The 14,320-nt window shown below is 44.5% G+C and overlaps 2 protein-coding genes across 2 annotated transcripts in view; one reads left to right on the top strand and one right to left on the bottom strand.

Annotated features, from left to right (window-relative positions):
• Window positions 1–1,708: 1,708 nt before the first annotated feature.
• LOC119513987 (coiled-coil domain-containing protein 86-like) lies at window positions 1,709–3,503 on the bottom strand. The gene has a single exon (XM_037809477.1). The coding sequence runs from the start codon at window positions 3,463–3,465 to the stop codon at window positions 2,404–2,406; it is 1,062 nt and encodes a 353-aa protein (XP_037665405.1). The 5' UTR covers window positions 3,466–3,503; the 3' UTR covers window positions 1,709–2,403.
• Window positions 3,504–5,575: 2,072 nt separating this feature from the next.
• WIPI1 (WD repeat domain, phosphoinositide interacting 1) overlaps window positions 5,576–14,320 on the top strand; it is a 30,008-nt gene continuing 21,263 nt past the window's right edge. The window contains exons 1-3 of the mRNA XM_037810801.1: window positions 5,576–5,741; window positions 9,631–9,713; window positions 11,173–11,342. Coding sequence (XP_037666729.1) covers window positions 5,662–5,741; window positions 9,631–9,713; window positions 11,173–11,342 — 333 coding nt within the window. The 5' untranslated portion in view covers window positions 5,576–5,661. The remainder of the gene's footprint in view (window positions 5,742–9,630; window positions 9,714–11,172; window positions 11,343–14,320) is intronic.

Genomic DNA, 14,320 nt, shown 5'->3' with positions numbered 1-14,320 from the left:
GCATGTTATATTTTACAAAAAATGGAAATAGCTGAACTCGTGGAACAGTGACCCATGACATTCTTTGAAATTTGCTAACTACTTATTAAATCATACCTTGGAAGTTATCACTTATATGTTAAAGTTCACAATAAAAAATGCATTTTTAAGAGATAAAACAAGAAAAAAATAAAATGCATTGGAGCATTAAAAAAAAGAGAACGCTAGGTTGGAACATCAGCCAATCAGCAAGTATTTATGGAGAAGCTGTGATTTCCCTTGGTATTTTAGGAAGATAAATCTGGAATCAAGAATAAGACAGATGAAGGGAGAGATTGAAAACAAAAGACATCAATTTTGCTCTTAGTGAAATGCCACTGTTTCTTACTCTTGTGAGCAAAATAAAAGTCAAGGAATATTAGAATGATGGTTGTTTTTGTCCCCTGTCCCCTTTTTTAAATCAGTAAAACCAAAAATAATGGTTCCGTTTGGGGAGCACGGGCATATAATCAGGGCTGTTCATTCATAGTGGCCAGGCTTTCCCACTCAGGCTGTGCCTAAGATTAGAAACAGAAGTGTCCAATGCAACCTGCTGCTCAGCTGGCTCTCAGCTCTCTAGCTGGGGCCTTTCTGTTTGCCAAAGTGAATCATCTCCTTTCCCAGAAATCACCCTAAAGCCCAGCCCCTCCTCACTTACTCTAGAAATGTCAGGCTGACTCCTGCAGCTTCCTTCACATTGTGACACAACACCCTTCCCTCCCCCCATCCCCAAATCTTGCCTACTCCATATTGTCCCCAGGGCCCTTCCTCCTTCGCCCTTTCTCAAATTACTATTACACACTTGTCTATTGTGGTTCAGCTCTTCCTCAGTTCACGTGCTGAGTGCTGAAGACGTACCAGGAAACAAAAAGGAGTTCATTTCCTGTGACTTGGTTTGATAAAAACAGAAGAGATTTTTTAAAAGGAGAGGACAGGAGTGGTGCTGGTTCACCTGGTAGTTACCCTAATTACAGACGTCTGGGTGTTATGGGCAATCGCACTGGGTGACACGAGGGTTGCATCAGACAGGATGTGTCATTTTCAACTTCATTTGTTAATGCCCTGTGCATGTCCTAATCAGCATTTTACAATTACAACCCGATTGTTACACAAATAGGAAGTCTTCCCATTAGCTGAGGATGTTTAATTCCCAGATCCCAGCTTGATTATCCCAAATTTTGCTGACTGTTTCCCCTGGAAATAATGGATGTTTTTCTGGGAAAAGACAGACATTTAGGAATTTCAATTGGAAGAAGAAGAAAAAGCCAAAATCTTGTTCCCATTGCATACAATTATGTTTTGTTTGTTTGTTTGTTTTCTTCTTCTTATCCTTTGTCACTGTTATTTAGCAGAGAAATTTCTGTTCCAAGAATGTGGAAGGATTAGGATGGCATAAGCTCAACATTCAAATCAGAACTTTTCTCTCCCATAGAAGTAGAATTTTTTTTAAAAAATCAGACTGACATTAAGTTAACTTAGTATTTCTTACTTATAACCTTTTCCTTGGCTTTTTATCGAATGGACTTCCAGAAATTTTTTTTGGAGAGGAAAGCCTCTCAAAACAGCTGCCTACACCTCTAGCATAGGTCACAAACTGGCCCTCCACAAACCACATCCGGCCAGCAGATGTATTTAGTTTGGTCCACATGGTGTTTTTTTTTTTTTTTTTTTTTTTTGGATTTTACTTGTTTATTGTCTGTTGTTCCCCCTCAGAATGAAAGCTCCTTAAGGGCGGGGACTTTTGTCTGTGGCCTGTATTCCCTGGTACCTGGAGAATTGTGCCTGTATACAGCAGGTATTCAATAAATATTTTTCTTGTTGCCTGGAATGGGTGTTGAGTTAATGAGATCTTTGGGGCTGCTGGAGAAGCTGGTACAGAAAGAGGATGATGGAGGGAAACCCTGTTCCCTGCATCCTCCCCATTTTACACTTGGAGGGGGGGCGGATTCAGCTCACTGGGTGACAGGGTCGGCGGGGTGCAGAGGTACCCCAAGCAGCCTGGGTTGGACCTGGGATGCTGAAACAGGACATTTGGGGAGTCACCTTTGTCACCAGCTCACTGAGGAACTGGAGGAATTTACAGTTCTTGATCTGAAGGCACTTGGAGAAGGAGCCGGAAGGAGACAGGGAAGAGCTGACCCTCTTCCTGCCACTGGTCTCTGCCAGGCCCCCAGGTCCCCTCCAGGCCTCTGTCCCAGAAAGACTTGCCCAAGACCCCCCAAAGGCTCGGGAGCCCCATCGGGGATGGGGTGGGGTGAGGGAGTCCCTTGTTTAGGAGCCCAGGAATTGGAGTGCTGGACCCAGCAAGGCGTCTGACCACAGGCATGAGGGGTGCCATGTCTGACGTGGTGGCTGGCTGTGGAAGATCTCGGGGCTGTCCTGAACTCAGATCTTGGCTGCTGGCCTCTGGGGCGGCTGCTTCTGCAGCAGGGCCAAGGTGTCCCGCTTCTCGATGGAGCGCAGCTGCTTCTTCTTTGCCCGCTTGAGCTTGGTGGGGTTTCGGATCACTTGGACAATCTCTGCCTTCCGCTCATTCTCCAGGCGGCGCTTCAGGTTCTCAGCCCGGCGCTGTTTCTTCTCCTGTCGGCGCTTCTCCTTCTCCTCCTCCAGGTGCCGGGCAAAGTCCTTGGCCAGGTTCCTCTCCTGTCTCTCCTTCATCTTCCGCTGCCATGGTGTGCGCAGGGGCTTGTCCTGAACCATCTGGGAGAACCTCTTCTTGGAGCGATCCTTCCACACTCGCCCCGACTTAGGTTTCCCCTTTGGGATCATGGGAACCTCCTCCTCCTCCTTCTTCAGCTTCTTGGACGCTGGGGCCTGGGCTGAAGAACCTCCTCGCTTCTTTGCCCCGAGGTCGCCTGCCACGGCCTTCCTGAATGGAAATGGCTTGCTGGACTCGGGCTGACCACGGGGGGAGTCGGGTGACTGAGGTGTCAGTTCCTGTGGTGGCCGCGAGGGCTCCGGACCTGGTGCTTGATGAGCGGGGTAAGGCTCTGGTGATCCTGGACCCGGCTGCAGCTGATGTCCGGGCGTCTCCGGGACTAGCTCTTCTTTACTCTGGGCCAGCTCAGGGTCCGGTTCTCCCTGGTCCTGGGAGAACTCTAGTGACTCCCGACTTGGCTTTAGCTGACTTCGGGGGGATTCAGGGCTCGGTTCTGGCTGTCTTTGGGACGATCCCAGGCCGAGATCTTGCTCCAGTTGCCTTCGGGGAGACTCCAGGCCTGCACTCTGCCGGAGACTGGGTGATCCGGGGCTGGTCTCCGGCAGCCGTCCGGAGGAACCCAGGCCCGGCTGCGGCACACTCAGAGGAGACCCGGGCTCCCTTGTTTCCTCTGGCTGCGACTCAAACTCCACAAGGGCCCGTCGCGCCCGTAAAACTGAAGTGGGATTCTCGAGGGATTCAGGCATTAGGCCTTCCAGACGCCGGCTGCGTCTCAGTGGCGTATCCATTGCCCAACTTGAAAGTTTCCAAGTCCAAACACACGTGCAGACACCCCACCTGGTGTTTTTATAAAAATATGTATTTGTTGTCAACATTGCTGCAACTGAAAAATGTACACTGGATTTCCAACACTTGGTACTAAAATAATGTAAGCAAGGCCATTAATAATTTTTTATATTGATTACCTGTTGAAATAGTATTTTTGATAGACTGTTTTAAATAAAATATTCTCTTACAATTGACTAGCCTGTTTCACCTTACTTGTTTTTAATGTGACAACTAGAAAATTTTAAGTTAAATACAGGGCTCACATTTGTGGCTCTCATTATCCTTCTGTTGGACAACACTGCCTCAAAACATCTCTTGGAGTTTGCCCTAACATTTCTGGTGTTTCTGCCTTCACATTAGCCAATGTTTCCTCCACTCGTAGAATTTCATATTCCTCCCCTAAACACTTCTAGGTTTCCCCTCTTCTAATCATTTCTGCACATTCTGGCCCAGTTTATCTGCCTAGCACATTGCTTTTATCATGAAACACTGCTGCTCAAAAACTAACACCAGTTCCCAACTCTACTCTATGAAGGTCAAACTCCTGAAAATGATAGCTTTCACTTTAAAAACCTTACTGTGCATTTTGTGTATATTACTTTACATAGTCCTGGCAACAACTAGCACCCAGCATGCTAGAATCTTGTTATTGTTGTTTTTTTTAATATATAGAACAGATAGGACTGCAGCCTTTGGCTGAACTGAGGGGATAATGTAGAGACAGAGAACCTTTACACAGAGAGGCTACAAAAATGATGCAGTTAAAGCATCCAAAGAAAAATTCTTTTCACTTAGGATGGCTTATATAATACCACACCACCAACTAATGAGGAATCAACACCTGTGGCTCTATGAGAGGAACTATTTTTATATCAGTTGGGAGAAAGAAAAACAGTTGAGAGAAGAAACTTAAATTTGTGTCTCAGAAAACGGAAACCAAAAATCCAACCCCAGCAGGAGCCAGCAGGTAGGGCCCCAGCCACAATCCAAGCAGCTTAAGTGAACTAGTCCTCTTCATCTATCCATTCTGAGTTCAAGGTTCCAAAATATATATAGCTTGGCCACAAATTAGAGAAATTTGAACTATGCCAATTTGAAATGCTGTGACATAAAATAATTAAAATATTTTATCTGCAAAATTTGAAAAGACAAATTAAAAATTGATCAAGAATTAAATAAACCCACAGCTGGTGGGGCAACTGATTGATAGACGGTGTTGACAGTAATTCTATTATGGCAACATGTATTTAGCTTGGGAACCGAAATCCTAGGTCAGGATTCATCTGGAATTATGTGAGTTCTGAATTGTGCTAGGTCTTCAAGACTGCCTCCTTTCATAAAATATGCCAGCTGTGTTGCTTTAGGCTGCAGTTGCCTCTTCTGTAAATTGGAAATAATAACACTTTCCTCACAAAGTATTACAAAAATTCATTTAGAATAAATATAAAATACAGTCCTTGGCCTGTAGCAAGAGTTGTCAAGAGCAGGGCAATGGATAAGATGACTTCATATCTCTCTGGCCCTAGCATCCTCATTTTAAAAACTTCTCAAAGCAGCTTGAAGACTCTACAGAAGCGGGGCTTTGGCGTCTAACGCGGTTTGCTGAACTCCAGTTGCTCCCTTAAGAAGTTTAATAGGCAGAGAGCTACACATGACAGGGGTTTGCGTGGGATGGAAACGTGCGCGTCCGCCTGTCCCCTTGGCAGCGGCCCGGACGCAGCTTCGGGGCCCGAGCCCGCATATCCCGCCCCAGCCGCGCTAATTCCCGCCTCCTCCCTTCCCCAAGGCTGCTCTGGCAATGAAAACACTACCACGTGGCCTGCAGCCCTCGCGTCACGCGCCTTCGCCCAATAGGGATCTGTGTCACGGGGTTAGGGGCGGGTCGCCAGAAAGGCGGTCCCGCCCCCAGCCGCTGTGGATTGGCTAAGAGGGCGGTGTCCGACTGCTGCGTGGCCAATGGCGGCCGGCACCGTGGGTCCCGCCCAGTCAGCAGCTCAGCTTTGCGAAACCGGAGAAAGGGGAGGTGGGGGTCGGTGGTGCGCGGGCCCAAGTGGGGCGGGGTGAGCAAGGGGCGGGGCCCGCCGAGCCGGCGCGAGCGGACTGCTGAGCTGGCTGTCGCCGTCCGGAGCCGCGGCTTCCCGGGGTCGAGCCCCGCAATGGAGGCCGAAGCCCCGGACAACCCCCCAGGCGGGGTCGAGGCGGCACTCAGCTGCTTCTCCTTCAACCAGGACTGCACGTAAGCAGAAGGGCCAGCCCCTGCCGGGGTGGGCAGGATGGCTGCGGAATGCCGCGACGAGGGGGTGTCCGGTCGGCCCCGGGAGGTCCTCCGCAGGACGACACGTGGCTGCTTGGGACGGGTTCGGGTCTCGCTATCCCCGCTGCTCCTCTCTTTCCCGCTTCCTCCCCGGAGTGGGGGAGGGGATGAAGTCCCCCCACTCCCCCGCTTTCCCCCACCCTCCCGGCTGGCGGCCGAGAGCCAAGAGAGAAGGAAGAGAATTAGCCGAGGGAGTGGGGCGTGGGGCCGCAGGGAGGCGAAGGAATATGGGGGAAGGGGCCGGTGGAAAAGCTAGTGACCCAAATGGAGATCTGGGAAGGAAGGACAGTGGCCAAAACAAAGGAGATGAGGTGGGGGTGAGGGGTTGAAAGTTGACCCGAGACGATGTAGTGGGGCCCAGGAAGGTGAGAGTAAAGAATAAACTTTCCCATTTGTCCTTGAGCATCTCAACGTGGCATCTGGGCAGGGCCTCGGACAGAGACAACCTATCCCTTTGGCCAGGACAGCCCCTGTCCCAGCCCCAACCCAGGGCATCTTGCCTGGCCGCTCTGGATATGAGGCTTTCGATTTCTCTTGCTGGGTTTTCCCACAGCCCACCCAGCCAGGCTGAATCTTCTTCTCCAAGTCACACAGCCTTCTCTGGGAAGCACGGACACTAGCCTGTTGCTTTTCAGAGGATTTTTGTTTAGCTTTAATGTCCACATTTAGACTTTGGCCAAAGAGTGGGTGTTGCCCAGCTGTGTTTCAGGCATCTTGAGGATGCCAAGGATTCTGTCTCTTGGAAGCCAATTCCTGCTTTCTTCCCTCTTTCCATGAAATAGTTAGAAGCCAGCCCTCAGCACCATATGGAATAACCTCTTTGGAATGTGCTCCAGAGCATCAGGCAGGGATGATGCTTCCCAATTTCCCACTTCCTGCTGTACCAGTTTCTGTTGTGTTCCTTTTTGGAGTCCCTTTCAAGCTTGTACCTTGGCTGCTCTAGACAGAGCTGTGCTAATATTGAACATTCAGTGGTGTGATTAAGGTCACCATGTGCCATGAGCAACCCTGGCTTCTATTCCTTTTGTGTTTCTGTTTAAAAACACCCTGTACAAAACAATATGCCTTTGTTTGAAAAAAACTATGTGTAATCATGTAATTGAGTAGCATGACAGCTTGGATAGATGAGGGGCTTTCAAACTCTTCTTGCCCACAACCCACAATAAGAAATGCATATTACAACATCACCCAATACCCATGTACATATAATATCACCAAAAAATGAGTCATTAAATAGTATTTACCTTACTTATTAATTACACTCTGGTGTTTTCAATTTCTTTTTTAAAAATCTGCTGACCCATGAAATTGTTTTTAGGATCCACTTGTGGATTAAGACCTGCAGTTTAAGAAATGATGGTCTAGATAAAATTCTGATGTTTTGTAAGAAACATTTTGTAAGAGGGTATGGCATGTCTGTTGAAATGCCCAGGAGTTATTTTCTTCTCAACTGAACATAGGTTAAAGAGGGGTGTTTGTTTGCTTTTTAGCAGTAATTGCTCTGAATTCTGCTGTGTAGCATTGTTAATTATGTTTGAAAAAAAATGGTGTTAATTTTAACTCTGGTTATCAAATAATATGAAGTCCCAAATAGCAATTAGATAAGAATGCTATTTTCAAAACTGTAGGTGCTTTGAAAGTTAATTTCTTTAGTCCCAACTGTCAGTTCTGTTTTCTTGGATGGAGGCTCTGCTGGACAGCTCTGTCTCACCTATAAATAAAAATTCTTGTCACAGTCAGTTGCTCTGAGCCATGAAAGGATATGACATTGGATTTTAAAATAAGTCAAGCCCCTTACCGAAGACATTTGGGAGTATCTGTGTGTTTTCTTTCTATAACAGGCTGAGTTTGGGATCCAGTATTTCTGGAGAAGGTGAGTGAAAGTAACTAAGCTTTACTTATATTCTACACTCATACTTCACGATCGGCACTGTGTTAGACACTTTGGGCACACTTTTCCTTTAATTAGTAACATGTTAATATCCCAAATCCTATTCCCATGAGAGGTAACAAGAATTTTTTTTTTTCCCTACAGAAAGCCTTATGGATAAAATAAGTCTAAAGTCTGAATTCCTTGATTCAAAGTAATATTCCTCTATGGCCACTGATCAATCATTTAAAACATAATAATGTTCACACTCACATTTTGTCAAATGTAAAAGTCTTCTGCTCCAAGAGCAAGCAGGGCTTATGTTCAAAATCACTTTAAACTGCTAGCTCTTTTGGTTAATCACGTAAGACTCTAGTTACAGTATTGTTTCTTCTTATAAGCTTTACAAATCTGTTTGCAATGAAAAGCGTCTATATTTGTGTGAAAATGCTTATGTGAAGAAAGTTTAAAAAGTCATCACTAAGAGTCTGTTTTGAAGTTTTAAGATGCTGCTGGCTTGCTTCTGCAGTTGCTGTTTGTCATTGTTAATACCATGTTTCCAGATGCCAAACCCCAGTTCTAACTGCACTGCTGGTGCTATACGAATGTCTAACATACCAGTTTGGCTACTCAGCAAGTTGGAAGATTAAGGGACAGGACCCTTGCTGCTTAAAAGTTGACTGTCATTGCCTATCACTGTGTCCCAGGGAAGAGCAAATGTTTGGGTAGAAAAAAAAATTCCAATAAAAAACATGTGTTCTGATTTTCAGGTTAGTGAAACAAGAGCCTTGGCCATCCAGGCTCGTAGTAGTAAGTTGCTTATTTTAGTATGTGCTTCCCTGTGAAGAACAAATCTCACCTCTTCATAAATTTGTTTTGAGTGAGAAAGTTGGACTAAAGCATCCATGTCAGCTCTAACATCCTGTTTTCCCAGGGTGGAAGTTCTCAGGGCAGACTGCTTTCTCTGTGCATGTTCCGCTTCAGATTTTGTGGTCCACTTAGGTGTTGAAGGCAAAATGGGAAACAGCTGGTTGGGATTCCCTAGCCCAGCTGTTGAGCAAAGTTGACTAGTTTGTTTTCATCACCAGGCCAAGGAAATCTGGGTTCACGCTTTGCCTTTATCTATGGGTTGAAAAGTGAGATCAGATTTTTTTAGGCAGTGTAGCCTAAAATTGTCCCACATAAATGTTTAGTTGCGAAGTTGTTTTGGTTGACTCTGATGATAGTTTTGTTCTCAACCCTGCTGCACATTAGAGAACTTAAAGGATTAAAAAAAATCCAATTAAATATAAATCTTGGGGTTGAGAGGGGGAATAGGCAGTTATCGGTAATTATCTTTCAACTCCCCAGTTGAGTTTAATGTACATCTAGGGATGGGAGCTACTGGTATAAAGTATCTGGGATATTTTCATGACTTTTAAACTGATGAAAGGAAGCATTTATTAAATTTTGCCTATTAATGACCTCCAATGCCCACTATGAACATGTGTGTCTTTTTTAATCAGGAAAAAAAATGTCACTCAGGAAATAAAAATAATTTGCCCCTCGGTAATGCACCTCTCAGATGAATGGATCATCCCTAATTATTTTGGGAGTAGAACTAAGATGAATATCCTTAAACATTCCAGTTTTTTCTTTCTGCTGAGTAGTGAAAGCTTGGTCTTTGAGAGGTTTGACATTTGTTTGATGACAGAGCTCATTCAGGTTCACGTCTCTAAAACATTTCACGGTTTTATTTTTGTCTTTGACCTTTTCCCTTTTACTCCGTCTGCCTGACAAGGTGTGCTTTATCATTTAGGAAGTTATCAAGTATCGAGGCTCCTGAGTATGTAGGTTTCCCTGTATCCCATGAGGACAGGGAAGGGTGTCTATTTTCAGACCGAGGTGTGATTGGAATACAGTACCTGTTAACCATTCCCATGCCGTCATTCTCTCCCGCAGATCCCTAGCAATTGGAACCAAAGCCGGTTATAAGCTGTTTTCCTTGAGTTCTGTGGAGCAACTGGACCAAGTCCATGGAAGCAGTAAGTGTGTGTGTGAGATCTCAGGGACACCAGATCCCCCCTCTAGACTGTAATCTGCAGTGTGACTGAGCTTTCTGCTTTCCCCTCCCTTAACTGTCAAACTTAAGGAGTCAGTATTTTTCAGATTTAAATACAAATTGTCTCCACTTGCTTAAAAAAAAAAAAAAAAAAACCCACAATGAAGCCCTTATTAAGATTTGGCAATAGATTAGGTAACTTTTTTCTGTGTTCTGAAACTCTTTGTTTGAAATCATATTGTTGACACTTTTCCGTATACCTATAGGCCCGGCCATCAATTTTTAATTGTCACACTATAAAGGTCATTTGAGATTTCTTTTTGCCATTATATTGGCACTGTAGGCTATTGGTAACATTTAATCAGTCATAGAAGTATTTTCTTTCTTTTAATAAAACAGTACTCTCCTATTTATGCAGTCCATATGAAAGATGTTGAAATACTTCCAGCAAATATTAAAAATAATTCTGTGATGAATGCACAGCTATATGATAATACTGTGAACAACTGATTGTACACTTTGGATGATTGTATGGTATGTGAATATATCTCAATAAAATTGCATTTAAAAAAATAATTCTGCTTAGAAATTTACTTCTCTTATTTTCTCATGGTAAGTAATAGTTTATGCCAGCATGATAGTGAAGAATGCACTGCCTTGGGATTTCCTGGAAAGAAAGTGGTTTGGTAAATAAAATTTGGGGCTCCTAATTTACTTGTAAGATCTTATTTTTAGTGTTCCATTTTCATGGATAGTTTGCTCTGCATCTGCCCCATGTCACTCCCTCCGGGACTTGTCCATGCACAAGAAAGGCATGCCTATGACAAGCACGTCCTCAGAAAGACACAAGATGCTCAGGAGGTGTTCTACTGTACCTTCTTGCTGAGTACAGAATTATTTTCCTGGTCATAATACCCAGGTCAAGATTGTTGCAACAGGACAGGGAATCCAGGGAGGATCAGGGAGCACAGCAAGTAGAGGTTCAACTATGTCACTCTCGGCCCATGGTGATAGCACTCTTGGCCACAGAATCAAGAGGAAATCTGAAAACCAAGGCTCCCAACTGTGGTCCCCCTTTAGGGTATATTTTGTCCAAACCTTCAAAACAAACGATGGAACCCCAGTGCCCCAGAGGGGTGATTCCACCTGTGCAGAAACCAGTGGGTGTCAGGAGAAGCTTTCAGAATCCTGGCTCTGTGTTCTAGTCACCCTCCTACGTAAGAGTTTTCTTTACTTTAGGTAACTGAAAAGGGGTTAGAACTGTAACCTCAGGAAACGATGGCGGTCCCACCATGGGGGGGAAATACTGTAAATGCACGCTAACGGAGGGCACCCAGTAAGCAGTACTTTGAGAAAGTTCCATAAACTGGCGTGAGCTGTGCCTGGTGTTTTGAGACTGACACCCTTCTCCCGTGTGACGGCGCTGCCTCTTGCCCTCCCAGACGAGATCCCAGATGTCTACATCGTGGAGCGCCTCTTCTCCAGCAGCCTGGTGGTGGTGGTGAGCCACACCAAGCCACGGCAAATGAACGTGTACCACTTCAAGAAAGGCACCGAGATCTGTAACTACAGCTACTCCAGCAACATCTTGTCCATACGGCTGAACCGGCAGGTGAGTGTGGGAAAGCCCTCAGGGCTTCACAGCTTCTGCTAATTTGAGCCAAAGACGAACAAGCATCACAGTTTAAAGAGGACTTTAATACTCAGGCCTGGGCTTATAGGAATATTGTGAAGAGATTTTACTCCATGCGCTTATCTTAAAGGTGAGTCTTCTCTGGTCCGTCTGCCTCGTGTTCTTTCTTGAACTATGGCCACTGGAACTTTCCCCCTGGCGCAGGCTGGAACCTGCAGGCACCTGTCGGAGCTCTGGCTCTAAGCGCATCCAGGGGCCCCCCCACAGGTGGCCTGAACCCAGAGGCACCCTGTTCTGGTTCAGCCCTAGACGGTGGCATCACTGCAGGCTGGTCGTACTGCTTCTGGGAATGAGACTCCCGAGGAAAAAGTGGGTCCTCCCGGGTCGGTTCTGAGGGCAGTCAGTAAAATTGCCCCATCTCTTGCCGTCTGCTTGGGTTTTCCCAGTCGTCCAGGTTTCCATTTCCCAGCTAATCCTTGAAGACTCTTTCTTGTAGTGTTCTCTTTGTTGAAGGAAGGATTATTCTTATCTTGAATGTGCAATGTGTCTTTAAAAATAAATTCTTGTTAAATAAGTCTTTAGGGTATCCGCAGAGCTTCCCTGCAGTTACTGGATTTTCAATCCTATGATGGCAGGGGCTGTGTCTGTTTTGATCACTATTGTAGACCTGGAATATAAGGCAGGGCCTGAAACATCCTCAGTAATATCTGTCTACTGACTGACTGCTGCCTAAGTAGATAAATCAATGTAAAGATTCTTTGTATGACAGTACATCTCTGTCAACTCAATTCAATATTCTCAGGAAGGTGGAGGTTGTTGTATTCATTGAGGATGATGATTTTTTTCTTCTTTGTGTCTAAACTGTTCAGAGCCTATCAATTTTTTTTTTTTTTCAGCAAATAAGAAAGTACTTTCTTAAGTTGATGAGAAGGAAGAAATTTTTTTTCTTTGAATTGATCAACTATTTTGATTGAGTATCCATTTTAAGTCCATATAAAACAGTGTGGTCAAAAATAACCTGAAAAATAGAATGTGGGAATTGGGGTAAGGCGTTAGCAGGAATAAGGAAGAAAAGAAACCCGGGTTCTGGGCAAGGGAGGGAAAGACAGTTTGAGGGTTTTCTATTGAAGGCTTTTAAGTGAAAGTTGTTGCTTAAGCGCCTTATGTGATATATGTTAGTAGCACATTAAATTTCATTGCAGAAGTTTTTATCTTTGCACATAGTAGTAACCAGAATATGAAGATGAAGTATCTGTGTTTTTGTTTTGTTTTATTTTTAGCACTTGGTTATCTTTTTAAAATTGTTGAGGTAAATGTTCTGTACTCTAACCAAAGATCAGAATTCTCAAATAGTATCTATTGTATTTAGTATAACTTCTCCCTTACTCTGATATGTTCATTAGCAAATGGGGAAAGGAAGGATAGTTCCAGGGTCTGAGTCTAGTTAACCTTTGGTGTCAGCCCTCCTCTCAATAATACTCATTAACTTTAAGGCTCTCCTCCCCCACCTGCCAAACAATATCAACACACCTGTGTTCCAGTTTGCTAATACTGCCTTATGCAAAACACCAGAAATTGATCAGCTTTTATAAAGGGGGGTAATTTGGTTAAAAAGTTGCAGTCTTAAGGCCATAAAATGTCCAAGGTAAGGCATCAACAAAGGGTACCTTCACTGGAGAAAGACCATTGGCATCCAGAAAACCTCTGTTAGCTGGGAAGGCACGTGGCTGGCGTCTGCCCACTCCCAGGTTGTCTCAAAATGGCATTCTTCAAAATGTCAGTGTCAGCTCCAACAGCCATCCTCAAAATATCTCTCAGCTGCAGCTATTCTCTCAGCTCCTGTGTGTTCTTCAAAGTGTCCCTCTTGGCTGTAGCAAGCTCGCTCCTTCTGTCAGAGCTTATATAGTGCTCTTGTAAACTAATCAAGGCTGAATGGGCAGGGCCACACCTCCATGGAAATTATCCAATCAGAGTTATCACCTACATTTGGGTGGGTCATATCTCCATGAAAACACTCAGTCAAAGAATTACAATCTAATCAACACCAATACATCTGCCCACACAAGATTGCATCAAAGAATATGGCTTTTTCTGGGGAACATAATAATATATACAAACTTGTACACACCTACAACTACTCAGCAATTAATGGCAAAGCTAATTGGAAGCCACATCTCACAGTTCTTACATCCTTTAGCATTTCTTCTCGTAAGCAGATGAATTGAAACATGTATGGGAAGACTTTTAGGTTTGCTTTCCTTAAAACATTCAGGTTTGGGATATAACTTTTGATTCTAGAAAATAAATATTAGATGACTGCTGCAGCCTCTCCTAACCAGGTGTGGGTGCACTGAGGTCCCGCAGGCCCTGCTGCCCCCCCAGAGGGGATGAAAAGAGGGGAAGAGGCAGCACTTCCTGCTCCATGGTGGTCAGCCCACCTTTTCATGAGTCCTCTGGACAGCGGAGTTCCTTTAAAAAAAAAATAATCCAAGTTAAAGATTTATGTGGGGAATCATGAGAATACAAAATCTATATTTTCCTGTAAGTATATAGAAAGGAAGAATACTTCCTACCTGGTATTTTTCCTTTTAAATTGATGTTATCCCCATTTTATCTAACTGAGGAAGTGTATTTTGTGGGCAATAAACCAGATGTATTTGGATATGTAAACACAGTTCTTTAACCATCTGCTCCAAGGACGCTTGTTATACAGATGGAGGTTGATTGGCTCCAAAGCCTCCAGCGCTAAATTGATAATGCTCAAGGGAAGAAGCTATAAATATATTTTGTAATAAATCAAAGGAGTTATTTATTATAAAACCTAGAAAAATGGATGCGCACCAAAGTGTCAGGGAAGGCACCGAGTTTAAGGTAAGACCCCAGTCTGCTGGGACTGAGAGCTGATTATTAAAGAAAGCAATTCCAAGGGTCATGTTTGTTCCAGAAGCACACCGTTC

The sequence above is a fragment of the Choloepus didactylus genome, chromosome 18 (assembly GCF_015220235.1).
Source record: "Choloepus didactylus isolate mChoDid1 chromosome 18, mChoDid1.pri, whole genome shotgun sequence".
NCBI lineage: Eukaryota > Metazoa > Chordata > Mammalia > Pilosa > Megalonychidae > Choloepus > Choloepus didactylus.
The sequence above is the reverse complement of the archived record's forward strand: the minus strand, read 5'-3'. Positions and strand labels throughout refer to the sequence as shown.